At 28.2% G+C, this 16404-nt stretch overlaps 2 protein-coding genes across 2 annotated transcripts; both read left to right on the forward strand.

The window, feature by feature from the left end:
- Positions 1-3175: 3175 nt before the first annotated feature.
- Positions 3176-4576, forward strand: LOC132950409 (uncharacterized). Its single transcript, XM_061021850.1, has 4 exons — positions 3176-3314; positions 3838-3997; positions 4121-4360; positions 4453-4576. Exons 1-4 carry the CDS (start codon positions 3176-3178, stop codon positions 4574-4576), a joined length of 663 nt encoding a protein of 220 aa, XP_060877833.1.
- A 277-nt stretch (positions 4577-4853) lies between these two features.
- LOC132950415 (uncharacterized) lies at positions 4854-5877 on the forward strand. The gene is made up of 3 exons (XM_061021862.1): positions 4854-4862; positions 5005-5224; positions 5723-5877. The coding sequence occupies exons 1-3, from the start codon at positions 4854-4856 to the stop codon at positions 5875-5877; spliced, it is 384 nt and encodes a 127-aa protein (XP_060877845.1).
- The last annotated feature ends 10527 nt before the right edge of the window (positions 5878-16404 follow it).

Below are 16404 nucleotides of genomic sequence, written 5' to 3' on the forward strand. Positions count from 1 at the left end.
AAATAATTTCGTTAAATAAACGTTTTATTCAGTGACGTAGCCATGGGGGGGTGTTTTGGGAGTTAAAACACCCCCCACCTTGGCCAATTGTAACAAAAAGTAAACAAAATGTACTAAATGTTATCAGAAAAACGATTTAAAAATATACTTATATAATGAGGTATTAAAAAAATCTGAAAAGTTTGATATCAATATAAAAGTCCCTAGTTAGCAAACAATCAAGAGCATAGAACAAATGCGATAACAGACTAGGCTAAATCATACTATAGATACCCTTTATTTATTCCTTTTTTGGATAGTTTTAATCAACAATTGAATGGCAGACAAATAGCACACAAATCAATTCTGAGGGTTGCATGCAAAAACCGCACACTTTTGATTTCGACCACAAAAACTAAAAATGTCGATAGACAAAAACCCCACACTTTATCGGTCATGGTATAACTTAACTTATAAGTTATAGTGGGTTAAGATCACACACTATTTTGTGTGCTAAAAGATAAAAAGATACTATACAATATGCTTACACGTTTTAAAACAAAAAACAAATTAGTAAATACATAATAGTAATATTTTAGATTTTTAATTAAATTATATTTATTTTTAGGAGCACTTGTTTAAATCTTGTTTGTATTATATTGTACATAATATACATTATAAAGTAGGCATTGTAAAGACCTTTTTGGAGTCAAAATCATAAGTATGCGGTTTTTGGATACAACAATTTTAAATTTTTATGCGGTTTTAACTTTTAACCTATTGAAAGTGTGCGGTTTTGGTCTGTATTTTATCGCGAGTGTGCAGTTTTAGGAGTCAACGAATAAAAAATAAAGATAATAGTGATGAATTTTTCAAAGCACTTTTGAAAACTACGTAGTTGACATTAAAGCTGATGAGTGAAGACTATTCTACTTTGGAAAAAAATTTGCATTATGGAAAGAACAAATAACAACCAAACCAATAAAAAATATTTTAACTTGCTATGAAAACATATTATATTCTTCAATATACAGACTTTTAATTATGTTAGCTTCTTTACCAGTTATTACTGCAACTAGTGTAAGATCATTTTCGACCCTTAGGTGGTTGAAAAAATATTTGAGGAATACAATAAGTGAAAATCGACTTAATGGGTTAACATATTATACTGAACATTCACCGTGACTTGGAAGTATCTGTTGGAGAAGTTATAGACAATATGGCTAGAAAGAATCGTCACATTAGACTGATATGAATACTATTGTTTACCTACTATTTGCATTGAATCGTGGACATTTACCCCCGATTGTGTTCGATATAGTAGGACATTTCCCCCCATATAGGTATTTTTGATGTGGACATTTTCCACCCATTTTTTTTAAAAGTTTATTATTGACTAATAATATTTTATTTAAAAAAAACAAAAATAATACTTCATATTATTAAATAATAAATAATATTGTATTATTAAAATTAATATTATTAGTCAATAATAAACTTTAAAAAAAAATGGGGGGAAATGTCCACATCAAAAATATATAAGGAGGAAATGTTCTACTAGACCGAAAACATTCCGGGGAAATGTCCATTTACCATTTTGCATTATAATTATTTATGAAAAAAGTAAAACAATTTATTTTAAATAAATATTTGGAGGTTAAACGCATATTGAAATTTATAAAAACAATTTGTGGCTACATTGTATATAGTAAGTATAAAATCCTTCTCAAGTCAAATGTTATTACAAGAAAAAAACACCCCCCTAAAAAAAATCCTGGTTACGCCACTGGTTTCACTGTAATAATAATGGTAAATAGCAAATACCATTGATTATCAACTTCAATATTTTTTCTGGTAGGAAACTAAATCTAGCTGGTAGGTACTTTGAGAAGTATATTAGTAATAGGTAATTAAAAATGTTCAGTACTTTTTAAAAAATAGAGAAAAAAGTTTTCACAAAAACCAGTATTTTATTGTAAATTAAAAACAAATAATCGTAAAGATATTTAAAACTTGTACCTAATGTTTCTTTTAGCATTTTACATAGGTAGACCAACTTATGAGAAATCTTGTATTACATTTTCAAATCTTAAATATAAATAGAAAATTTTTTTATCAATTTCTAGCTCAAAATAATTTTCATATATATAAACATTTGAACTTTAAATCCTTATAAAAAAAATTGTGACTGGATTTGTAATATTATTCAAATTTCATTGTAACAATATATCAGGAGTCTTGTATTAAATTTTCAAGATTTTTTACCCGACAAATAAAATATTATTGATATTCATAGAAATAAAAACTAAAAAAAATTGAAACTGAAAATGCCCGTAAACGGGTCGAAACAAATCAAAATTTTATCGTTTATAGAAAATGCTAATTTATTTAAATAATTTTATATATCAACGGTCATTTGTTTTAGTTACACCAAAAACCAAAATCGATTTTGTCGAAAACCGATTTAGCGTGAAAATCCCAGGTTTTCCTTATTTTTTTTTTTTAAATTAATAAATAGCACATCTAGACACCTCTACTCTAGGATGGCCGCCACTGCCTACATAATAGTATAATTTTTAAACTATATTGACATTTTTAATCAATTGTTTTCTTCTATAATTGTCGATAAAAAAGATTTTGATCGGTCAAAAACTTTGAAAATTTAATACAAGGTTCTCTTAAATTTAGGTTAGGTTAGGTTAGGTTAGGTTAAATTTATAATCACTACCCGTATATCCGGTCTCTTAAGTATTATGTAAAGATTGATAAAATTAATCGATTTTTGATTACTAATAGGTATCGTTATTATAATAAGTATGTACCTACATAAATATACATACGAACTATATAATAATATATTGTATTTCAGTATATCAAAAAATTCAACTTATAAGCCAAAATTCAACCCAAATGACTTAGACTTATCGAGAAAATTAATCGCACATATTGTAATAGGTTCCAACATTGAAATGCGGGGGCATGAGATTCCTTGGAATTATCGAAAATTCCACTTATAGAAGTTCCATATATAATTATATAAAAATATAATTTACCAAGCTTTGCGATTGAGATCTAGTCATTTCACGTTTATGTGTTCTAAGTTTTTAACCGAATTGACCTATTCACTTTTATTCTTGTTTTCTCTCCATTCACTATAGTATTTAAAAATTTAAATTAGCTACTTAATAATTATATAATGGAATTCGTCACGACTGAAGGCTATAGATCAAACAGTAAAATTGTACATTGTAACAATGGGTATTTTTACAAAATTAAATGTACAAGAACAAATTCTAAATCATTGCAATGTATACAAACAGACTGTTCTGCAACCGGTATTTATGCTAAATTTTATTATATTTAAAACATTTTTTAGTGAATTAGATAGGTAAAAAAATAATCTAAGTTTATTTCTTGAGTTAGTAGATTGTAGGAGTTAGTAAATTTCTTAGCATTTTTAAAAGGACACTAGTGTGAAAGAAATCTGTTTCATTTTCTGGAAATGAAAAATTCACTATATATTTAGTATTTTTATAATGATTGTAACTATAGCCACTAAGTCATTTTTTCAACTAAAAGTAATTTTTTTATTAAGCCTGAAAGTCCCCTTTTTTCATTACCTATATGATAATTGTAATGTAATATTTTTTTAAAATAATTTAATTTAAATTAAAATAGTTGGTTTTAATAAATTCAATTTGAAAAAATGAAAGAGTCTACAGGCACCTAATTTAAATAGTAAATACACTCACCAATTTTAATTATTAAAATAGGTTTCTAATGTAATAAATATGATAATTTCTGTGGAAAAGTCTTGCACATTGACTTACAAATAGCTGTATTACCAATTTCTTAAAGGTCTCATCGTGGAAAATTTATTGTATGAGAAACGTACTCACACTACACATGGCCCTGACATGAACTATTTAGCCCTAGTGACTTTAAAGCAGAGTATTTTACGAAGGTGCGTGGAAGAATGTACTCCACTTCGGGTGATTTATGAAGAAGAGACATCAAGGTAGGTAGTAATTTTGTCTTTTCGTTTAACAATTATGAAGTGGCAGAAGCAGTACTTTTACTTTTAAAAAAATGTTGCACATACTTATTGTTTTTTTTTTTATCTTACACATCAACTGTTTAGAACACAAGGGTTAGAACATCGCCTAGAGTATACTTCTCTTTTGAGAACTATGGAGAGAACTAGAGCTGCAGCACAACCACAAATACCACGAGATCTGATGGAATACGCAGGTAATCTGGTAGATGCTCGATACGTTCATTTATTCAAAACTGCTAATGGACGAGAAATGTTCAGAGGGTTCGTCATGGGTCCTCCTGACACTGGATCAGCAGTCGTTTTCATATCTCCATCCCTGGAAAAGTAATTAATTTTAACTGTCAAGAACACAATGTTAGAATATAAATCTACTCCTCGGTATATTCAACATGTATCTTAATTTAAACAATTTTTAGCCTATTGACTTCTGCTCGAGAACTTCATATAGATGCCACATTTAAAAGCAGGCCCCTTGTTCCACAAACGGAACAACTGTTGATAATAATGGCCATGTACATGGACCAGGTAAACTTTGTTTAAACCTTAGTACATACCTAATGCTATATTTTAATACATTATACCAATATTTTATAAACTAAATACCTAACTATTTTATTTATTTTAACAGGCATTTCCCGTTGCATACGCATTAATGACCCGAAAAACTCAAATGGCGTACACAAGTGTATTGGACCATATTAAGACTTGTGTTCCGGGGATTAGTGCAAGTAATATTGTCACTGACTACGAAGTAGGGTTGAGCAATGCGTTGACCAACGTTTTTTCCGGAGTCAGATTACATAAATGCTGGTTCCATATGGCCCAAGTATGATTTCCTAAAAAATGTAACAATTTTAATTCTGTAAGATAAAATTTAGATACTTTGATTTGTGGAATTGTGCAGTTTAATGATTAAATAATATTAAAATTAAAACAAGTTTCTTAAACGCTTTCTTTTATATAAATAGGCACTCGAAAAGAATGCAAGAGACTTTGGCATACGGAGACAAATATACAGGACTGACAATGCACTGCATACTATGTTTCGTATGTCAAAAGCTCTTGCACTTTTGCCGGCAAACATGATAATTGAAGGCTTCGAAGTGGTGGTCAACGAGGCAAGGCTTTCTCCAAATACTGAGGTTGCAGAAAGATACATTACATATTTTAGAAATCAGTGGGTGGAACGTGAGTTATTCTAAAAGAATTAGTTTTACCTACCTATAATTTTATTTTTAAAATTTGTTTAATAATTAAAACTGTTTAAATAGGTAGTACATATGAGATTATTAAGATAATTAGTTACATTTTAGACTCACGAATAGAATTTCAAAATTCAATTTTTATAATAGACATTTATTTTACAGATAGTAAACATTTCAATTTTCATATTTCAATAATAAATTATGATAAAAATTGAGTTTTAATATCTATTTAGTCACAATTTATTCTTTTAATGAACCATTATAAATTAATGAATATATTGAGATTACTAAGTATCTAATTTTCAGAAGTAATTCAATAAAAATAAATCGTAACTTTGTTTTTTCTGTAAGTTTAAGTGTTCATATTCAGTCAAACCAGTTACAGATTTTTTTTTAACAAAATTACAAAAATTAAACACAAAGTTTATAACCCTACCTTAAGTACCTAGTCTTTATCCATAATAATATTAATTAACATTAGGTGTTGGACCGGAAACCTTTTGTGTACATGGCATGCCAAGGAGAACTAATAACGACCAGGAGATATTTCACCGCCATTTAAACACTATCATGAATAGTCCACGTCCTGGTATTTGGCATTTTACCAGGAAGTTAAATTTAACATCACTAAAATAATGAAATCAACATATTTACATTAATAAAAGTTATATTTTAATATTTTATATGTATAATCATTATTTTGATTACTCCAAAAAAATATTTTCAATATAAAAAATGTATTTGTTTTTATAAATACGTTAGTTTTAAAACACAAAACAAATACAATTTTCGAAAACTTTTTTACAATTAATGAGCAGGTTAGTCCATATGTTCCATACTTCCAAGATATTTTAGAAGATCTAAAATTTATTTAAAATGCAAATTCACTTTACTCAACCATTTATATGTAATTCAAGATACTTATGTTGTAATTACAAATAAAAATATAAATTTTTAAAGTTTTGGTCAAATAAAACATGTCTCCTGAACAATTTCAAAAAGTGGACTTGTGTCGTTGTTGCACGAAGCCCTTCATTTCCTTATTTTAATGGATGGACTTAAAATATAGCAGAATGTTATTATAGAAGTATGTCATGTTACAACACGTTCAATTAAGAAATTTGGAAGTGCTTTTTTGCTTTTTTCAAAAAAATGCTTATTTCAAGTTTTTCTGATAATCATTGCTTTTTTGACCAGTTTTTCTACTTTTTAATGATTTTCTCCTGCAAAGTTGTTTTTGATAGAATTAAAATTAAAAATAATTTTTATCTTATCTACGTTGTCGCGTAGTCCGTCGCCGTCCGCGGCATCGTTGCACTGTTAACAAAAATATTCCAACGCTCAAAATAGAACTGGATTTTGGAGAAACAAATTAATATAATTGAGTAAAGTTCATGTTTATCAGTCTATCACTAATTTCTCGGTAAATAATATTATTTGGCCGTCGTGGTTTTATAGGCGTGATAAATACAAATAATATTATGATTTCAAAGTTTAGTAGTCGATTGTCGTTCGCGTTCGTCGTGTTGCTTTCGTTGCCGTCTTTCTTTCGTCATCGTATGTGTGCGAATACTTCGACATTCAACGTCTTGTTTTCGTTCCTATGTTTTTTTCGTCATCGTTTGTATCCGAGTATTTAAGTAAATTATTTAGAATGGGAAAAGAAAAATCATCCACTTGTACTACTCTAAAAAGATACGTTTCTGAATTTGAATCTGACATTTTTTCCACAGACGGGCATGTTTTATACTGTAAAATGTGTGAAATAAAAATTAATTTTGAAAAAAAATATAATACATCCCAACTATGAAAACCGATAAACATCAAAAGAGTGTCAAACGTCAGAATGATCAAGAACAGAGAAAATTACAACAACTACTAACCAATCAAAGTTCAGCAAAATCTGATTCATCAAGGATTTATGTCAATGGTTTTCTAACAATACATTTAAAGTATTTTTAGAGAAATATACTGGTAAAAAAATTTTTATGGAAGCGACATTACGGAAGGGTTATATTGATGATATTTTTAATAGTACTATGGATAAAATGAAAATGGAAATAAGGCAAAATAAAATTTGGGTGTCGATTGACGAGACACAGTGAAAAAAACCATTGGTAACATTGACAATATTGTCTTATTAAACCAGTAGCGGCTCGCCAGGGGAGGCAAGTGAGGCTGAGCCTCACCTAACCATTGTACAGAAAAAGGAGGTTTATATATTATAGTTATAGTTATTTCCATTCGATTTTAAAAATATTATTTTCAATAATATAATGTACATTTTAAAATACAAAAATTTTTTGTTATTATGTATTATTTTAATGACAAAAATACAAAATAAATTTATTTTGTCTTAAATAATATGAATTATCATAGTACACATGATTACAAACTACATACGTCTTCGTCAGTACGAATGTTATCAAAAATCACGACGAAGACGTTCGTTGAGCGATATAACGATCTCGACGATAGCCGAAGAGTGCCGAGAGGCTAGTAATATTTAGCCGCAGACGAGATGGATGGCCGTACAATAAAAAAAAAAATAATGGTAGAGGGGGAAGTCGGAATTTTATTATGAAATGAGGCTGAACGATTCGGGCCTCAGAGTTTATCAACATTGTCCACATTTAGTCATTTGTCGAAGCGACGTAACTTCTACTAATTGAAACTGGGAGGTTGTCATAGTGGACATAATGTCGTGTAGTGTAAGTGTATACCTACCCACAATACTTTTATCACAAATTAAAGATATTGGTTCATATCAAAATATATCAATCAAATAACAATTAACATTATTATTATTCTATTTGCAATTTTATACTGCCTTACTCCCTTGTAGAAAGATTATCTTCCTTACCTACAATCTATATTGAGAAGGAGTTAATAAACAATTTATCAAAAAATGATGAAAAATTCTATGAAAAAATAATTGACAAATTTGCATTACTCAAAGACAGAATAATAGATTTAATTTACAAAACATAATATAAAAAAAGATTTATTTTTGTTTTTGTTTTAGTAAATAAGATTTATGTGATAAGTATTTTTTTTTATGTATATGACATTTGAAATAAATATTATATGGTTTATTATTTATATGTTTTTAAAGGTTATAGAATTGAATATTAATTGAGTTATATTAAAAGTTAACTAGAAAATCATTGTTATATTTTAACAGCATTTTTTCTCCAATACATTTTGAAAATATCTGCCTCACCCCTCATACAGTTCACGATCCGCCACTGGATTAACAATACTTTTTTATACTACCTAAATCCATACTGCGTTTTTATTTTTATTATTATTTGCATAAAACATTGTAATATTTTTATTTTACAAAAACACTTTTCATGAATTGACAATTTGTGATATTTTATTGACAACCAATTTCTTAATACTTGTATTTTGTTTTTTTTTGTTTTGCTATACATCATTTAAATTCCTACTATATATTATTTTAAAAGTGGGCAATAGATTCAATTAGTTCAGTTATTCTAATGATCAAGGCCGTCTAGACCCCACCCGAAATTTCTTCAATATGTTTTATTTTTAACCAAATATCAAAACCTAAACTTACAATATACCCGTATTGTAACTCCCTCCCCCCCCACCAACCCACCAAAAAAAACGATGATAAGATAATTGTCAATTTAGTGCTAATAAATGATATTTAATTAATTATTTCACGTATCAATTTAACAATATATTTGTCAATAATACAATGCTAATATTCATTTAACAATGGAAAACTGATGACTAAGTAATATTTGTTATTACGGTGATAAGATAATTGTCAATGTAATGACAAAATACATTAAATAAATTTAATTAACAGTTTCAACTATAATTTTAACAATATATTTGTCAATAATACAGTGCTATATTACTAGTATTATTGTCTCATTAACAATTTTATACTTGTTGGTTTGAAAATGATCTTATTAGCTGTATATCAGCAAGATTATTGTCAATCCAACATAGTTTTTTGTTAATACGATCGTGGTTTTTTTTTCAGTGCATGTGACATAGAAGGACGGTTTATTGCCAATGTTATAGTTGGAATTCTAAGACCCGATTGTCCAGGACACATGTTTTTACTGCATTCAGAAAAACTAGACAAAGCAAATCATTCAACTATCTGCAAGCTGTTTGAAAAAGCTATGGGAATTATATGGCCGGTGATATACAGTAGTGATGGGAACAACCAAATAATTGGGATAACCGAATAATAGCTATATTTTACTCTAAAAATCCGACTAATAGTTGGTTACAATTTCCACGACCAACTAACAACAAATTGCTAACTGACTATCGACTATTGATAAGCAACTAACAACTAATGGCCGTTGAAAACGACTAATAACTAAGGGCCGGGCCACACTATCCGTTTTCACCGGTCCGTTTGTCGCGTTGATCAACGGATGCATTTTTACCGGATTGTGGTTTGGCGGCCAGACCATCCGTTTTTGTAATCCGTTTATATTGTCGTAAAGTTTTCCCGCCAAATTTCAAAACATTATTCCCATTTCCCACCAAAATTATGTTAGTGATAGCGTTGTACCACATATCACACAACATATTTTGCATGACAAATTTAATTTAATTTGTCATGATATTTTGTGCTATGCACTGTAGGTACTTCATCGTCTTTTTTTTTCATTATTAACGTACATATTGTTTCAAAAAACAAATTAAACCTAGTTTGAACATCTTTTAACATGAATAAACAAAATAAAATTAAAATCATTTGCTTATTGGAAGCACAAGGTTTTTTAAATGAAGATAAGTCTCCTATAAACAGACGACATTGGGTGCATCCATTAAATCTGCAACGTGAAACACAATTTCAATATTTTTATTCAAATATACGGCAATACCCTGAAAAGTTTTTCGAATATTTTCGTATGAGTATAAAAACTTTTGATGAATTATTTGGACGAATACATGAAAGTATTACAAAGAAAATTACTGTACTCAGAATGCCTATCAGTGTAGAAGAAAGGTTATCAGTTACTTTGAGGTAAGTACCTACCTATTTATAAGTGCATTCAATTTATATAAGTATTTATAGTATACACTAATGTATTATAACCAGTGACTATTTTTTTGTGCACTACAACACACTTTGCAAATTAAGATTTTTTAAGGCATGGTTCCATGTTCAACCGTACTGCGGATGTAAGAAGATATTGTTATTTTTCAAATTGAGTTTTTGAAAACAAAGAATGTTTAAATTGTATTCATTATTGGGTCTAATGTATAATTAATTAAAAAAATATGCATTTTTGTATGCATTTTCAATATTCATATAAAATACTAAAAAGAATAATAATTCTCGATCACAAGGAATTGGTGTAAGAGATTACTTTGCTAATTATTTTATGGGACCTGGAGCTGTACCATTTCAGTATGCTAACATGTAACTTTTTAAAAACCATTGATTTTTACATTTTTAAATTAAAAATAAAGTAGGTAATTATACAAATTGTATAGATAGTTAAACTATAATAATAATCTTAAAACCTTTTATGATTTACAGAATACTGTATGTTTTATTTGATGCTTGAAGTAAATAAAAAAAGTATTAATATAAAATTGAATATGTATAGGTACATTGTGTATAACTATATGTCATTGTCAAATTTGTCATATTATGATGTAATAATATGAACTAATTTGTTTGATTTAATATAAAATATAAAATAAGGAGGTAGGTACCATCTTATTCTGTAATTATAATTTAGTGTTTATAATTTTCTTTGTTGTGTTAAATAAAGTAAAATTGTATTATTACTGTCTAGGCGTATTACTTATTAGGTGTTTTTTTAATTATAACTAACCTAACCTAGAGTATATTATGTAAAATAAGAATGATAATTATGTTTATGCAAATGAATTAAGATATTACTTGTATTCATTTTTCTATACAATATAAATATTAAATATGCATTTTTGTATAAAAACTATGTTTATAAAAAATATAGACTTAACTTAGTTGGTACTGTAAACTAATTGATTTATTATTATTTTTTACTCGATAGGTAATAGGTATATTATAATCTTTGCAGAATGATTTAAGATTTTAAATACCTATTTTATTTAATTAGACATAGTTAGACACAAACCACAAGAATGTAACTGTCTAAAGCTTAACTACCAAAACCATTTTGCGAAAAAAGTAATATAAAAGGATGGACTTTTAACTAAATATTTAGTTATAATTTAGAAAAAAAATGTATTATCACTAAATGTGTGACCTAAAACAGGTGTAAGATATAAAAAAAAATATTAATAACTAACTTTTCCTTAGCTAAGTCGAATTAATATTTGTCTCCACATTAGCATTAAACTTTTAGAGTTATATACACTTATGTTAATAGGTAGGTCACTTAAGTTAATTTTTTTCATCAAATTACCTAATACCCTCTCTCCTAAACATTAATTGTGTTAGTTAGTAAAAAATAAATATAATTATATTTGTTCAATAAAAAATTGTATAATTACCTGTTTCATCTTTTTCCTGTTGCTCTTTTTCGTTCCAATCAGGGTACATTATACAACCTACTTCGGCCCAACTTTTTTTTTTTATATTTGTGTTCATATATTCGCTGGAACCAATTTCCCACAAAGCACTTTGACCATGTACTGCTTGAATTAATTTATCAGAATCCATCATTAATTAATAACTTAAAAAACAATAAAAAAAAATATATATGTGGCCTGGCGCCTAGGAACTTTTCGCGCGGGATGCGTTAAAAACGGATAATGTGTCCACTATCATCAAAAACAACGTGTTTCAATAAATAAAACGTTATCCGGTATCCGTTTTCAACGCAGCATGTTGCGTTGCGATCCGGCTGACGGACGACGGAACGTTGCGCACCGGACAGTGTGGCCAATTATATTCATATCAATGTGTTTCGTTTTTATCAGCTAACGTATCCGTTTTCACCGGTTACCAACGGACCGGTGAAAACGGATAGTGTGGCCCGACCCTAATACCCGTCGGTAAACGACTAATGACTAATGACTAATGACCAATCAAAAACGACTAACGACTATTAGCTATTGGCAAACGACTAATGACTGGCGAAAACCGATTAACAACTAATAACTCGCGAAAACGGCTAACAACTAATGTTTATGAGAAATGACTAACGACTAATGCCTATCGAAAAACGACTACACGACTAACGAGTAACGAGTATCGAACAAATTAGTCCAATTATGAAGTTGTGAGCTTGTGAAGTTGTGAACTCTTGTTCAACTATTGCAGACATAACGTTTCTACTAACTCGCGGTTACTCGTTAGTCATTTTTCTTGATAGTTTAAGTTATAAAGTTGATCAGTATTCAGTGTTATATATTAAATTCTCTAGTTCTTACACATTGCATAGTACATACAGACATACAGTTAAAACAGACGTTTACGTGCTGTTTTATTTTTTTCATTGGGCAATTCCAAAAAATTACATAAAAGCGGAAGTGCTAAACGAAAAAAAAAGGAGAAAGAGTTGCTTAGAAAGGAAGGTCAAAACCCTAATCAAAAAAATTAAATTTTGTAAAATCAAGTAAGTACTCACATTGGTTATATTATATATTATATTGTATATTAACTAAAATTAAACTATATTTTATATAGATATCATTATTACATTTGATAGGTAGCAATTAGCAGTATAAAATAAGTAGGGTTTGTCAAATAAATATAGGTACTTAAAATATTTAAGACACAATTTGTGTTCTGAATGTGTCTATTATATTTATAATTTTTAACATTATTTGAAGTATAAAAACTTAACTTAAACACTTGTATAATTAGATGTACTTAATTGATAATTGATGTTGTTATAATATATTTATATTATAGATATATTATGCATTTTTTATATGCTAATATAACAGACAATTTTTCAAATCATACTAAGCTAGAAGGTAAATTGATGCATTAATTGTATTGTATTTAATTTTGGAATAATGTTAAGAGTTTAGAATTAGTTTAATTAAAAAACAAAATTATAATAATATAAAACATTAGATATATTATGTTTTAACTGAATAATTTTATAAATATACTTTCCACTTTTCATCTTTAGGTGACAATAATTTGAAAAAAATGTAGCAGTAGTGTAATTGAAAATGAAAGAGAAAATCGGCGAAACAAGATGGTGGTCCAAAGATGCAGCATTGACAAAGGTTTTTGGACAATTTAATGAACCCGAAAATGGATTGTATGTTGATCTCATAACTACATTAGATGAAATTGAAAACAATTTAGGTATAACTCCAGATGCTCGATTCAAGGCAAAAAATTTAAAAGAAGGTTTGTTAAAATATGAAACTATTTTAACTGCCCAAATGTACTTGCGAATTTTTAAAAAAACTACTCCTCTATCAAAATATTTACAAGGGCATGGAGTTAATATAATTGCAGCTTATCAAATGGTGAAACAAACTTTGAATGATTTACAAGACTGTGCCCGCCAATTTCAATGTATAAAAGAAGCAGCCAATATTTTTGTTGAATATACCAATAAAAAATTTGATGAAATGGAGAATAATACTTTAGAAATTCTAAATGAGTTACCTCATATTAGAGTAAGAAAAAAAAAAAAAGACAATTTACTGACTATGAATCAATAGATGATCCTATTACAGATCCATTACGTGCATTTGAAATCAATGTTTATAACCAAGTATTTGATACTGTTATTGAAAGTATTTCATCAAGATTTGAAAAACATGAACAACTATGTGCCGATTTTTCTTGTCTCGACCCAAACAATTTTCAACCAGATTTACCACTTCCAATAAATGCTTTAATAAAAGTATATGAAAAAATCAGAAATTTTATTCCGGACATAACTTACGATGATCTTAGAAATTAATATGTTGACTTAACATCTAAATGGAGAGAATTGAAAAAAACCATTGCTTGTGTGTATGATGAACTAAATAATCAAGTTACTGATGATGGTGATGATTCAGAAAATGGTAATCTATATTTATTTTTACATAAATATTAAAAAATAAAATCATCAATAATTATGTTATATTTTATTTTATGTTTTGTTCTAGGACTCAAAAGTGATGATGATATTATAGTATGTGTGCATAGTGCCAGTACCAAGTATTGTGTAACCTGCTGTTTTGAAGTGTTGGTGAAATATAATTTATACGCAAATACATATCGTGGTCTCCACTTTGCATATAAATGTATGCTTACTTTATCCATTACACAAGTAGAATGTGAACGTACATTTTCGAAATTAAAATTTGTAAACAATTATTTAAGAAATACAATAGGTCAGAATGTATTAGAGAGTATGTTGCTAATAATGTAGAGAAAGATATTCTCAACAAAATTGATTCCGAAGACATCATAAATAAATTAGGAGCTAGGAGCCCAGTATTTGGTAGAATGTTACTATTTTAAAATGAAAAACTGAATTTGATTAAATAGCAAAAAACTGTTTTGTTATACATTGTTGGTTATGTGTTGTGCTTTATTTTGATGTGGTACTTAATAAAATTCATATAGTAATGTATTTGCGAGCGAAGCGAGCGACTTTTTTTTTCATGTGTGGGGCCCCTTTGTAAAATTTCCCGGTAGGCCAAAATTGGGGGGCTATAATTGTGCGGAAAATAATTCAACGGGACGTAATTTTGCGGAAATTAAATTTGCGGAGCGTAATATTTTGGAATGTTTAATCACGGAATGTAAAACCTTAGATCGTAATATCTCGGACTGTATTATCGCGGAACGTAAGATTCCGGACCGTAGTATCACGGACCGTAAAGTGACGGAATATAAAATTTCTGACTGCAATATCCCGGACCGTAAAACCACGGACTGTAATATGACGGAAATTTATAGTGTGGAACGTAAAATACCGGAACGTAATATTACGGAAAATAATAATTGGTTCCTAAAATATTAAATGCTAATTGCCTCTAAGGTCCGCTAGGGGTCGCCATCGCTTCTAAGTTGGCGGCCGAGGCGGGCTATTGGAATAAGTACCCGATTTTCGACGACTGTGCTGTCCTAAGACGGAAGCCATAATATTATATTTCTAATTTATTCGTATGCTGTCAGTCAAGTGTACGTTACCGCAGCGCCATCACCTTTTGTTATCACGTTATCTGTTGGTTGTTATACCTACTTAATATTACCTACTTTATAAGCTTTTTTTTACCAAATGTTTAAATGTTTCTTTCGAAAATCGTTTGAAGGACTTGTTCAAAAAATTAAAAAAAGTTGTATCAACAGTGACAAGACACATTTTAAATTGTTCATTATTAAATTTGATTTCATATCCAAAGGTGAGCATTAACTAGTTAGTTAATTTTCTAATCAACTTGTGAATTTAACTAGTTTAATTGACAGTTTAAATAACTTAGCTTTCCTCAGTTTGTTTAAAAATAATCAGCATCAAGTTAAACATTTTTGAAATTTTTCGTTTTTATGGTTTCATACGTAAATATTAATACTAAAATAAAAGTAAAAATAAAAATAAAATAATCCAATACTAGAATAATACAAACATTTCTGTTATTTTTCTAGATAAAATAATTTTGTAAATGGATTTTTGTTATAATAAGTTAGATACGCATAATTGATAATAAGTATTATATGACCTTAAATTTTTATTTGGTATAATAAAATTAATATTTATTAATTTATTTATTATGATGTATAGAACGTAAGTATTTAAATAGGTATTTAATAATCATGTAAAGTAAAATAGATATAATTACTGTACATTACAATGAAAGTTCAATAACATTGTTTATTATAATAATTTAGGAAATTAGAAAGAACGCAGTCATTATTTATGTAATCCACATACTAACTAAAAAAAGTATATTAACTTTTTTTTTTAAACTGAGTTAAGTTAATATTTTGTCCCTATCAACTTTTAACATATCGAGTTAAATGTATGATTTCTTAACTGTTAACTGTCAACTTATCGATCTTATCCTCGCTTAACTGAACTTAGCTTAAGTTAATTGTTTTCATTAATTTACCCATCTTTGTTCATATCCGATGGATATACATGTTCAAATAGATGGATTAAATATTTTAGAAATTTGTAATACATATGCTTATTATTATGAGTAAATTAGATTTTTATCCTGATCCTATGGACCAAGAAA

Source organism: Metopolophium dirhodum, chromosome 1 (genome assembly GCF_019925205.1).
Source record: "Metopolophium dirhodum isolate CAU chromosome 1, ASM1992520v1, whole genome shotgun sequence".
In the NCBI taxonomy this organism is placed as follows: domain Eukaryota; kingdom Metazoa; phylum Arthropoda; class Insecta; order Hemiptera; family Aphididae; genus Metopolophium; species Metopolophium dirhodum.

Bases quoted from the DNA above. Each gene is read 5' to 3' on its own strand.
- LOC132950409 (XM_061021850.1), top strand. From the start codon at position 3,176: ATGGAATTCGTCACGACTGAAGGCTATAGATCAAACAGTAAAATTGTA. The intron at 3,998-4,120 runs GTAGGTAGTAAT...TCAACTGTTTAG, and splicing joins TATGAAGAAGAGACATCAAG to AACACAAGGGTTAGAACATC. The intron at 4,361-4,452 runs GTAATTAATTTT...AACAATTTTTAG, and splicing joins ATATCTCCATCCCTGGAAAA to CCTATTGACTTCTGCTCGAG.
- LOC132950415 (XM_061021862.1), top strand. The intron at 5,225-5,722 runs GTGAGTTATTCT...AATTAACATTAG, and splicing joins TAGAAATCAGTGGGTGGAAC to GTGTTGGACCGGAAACCTTT.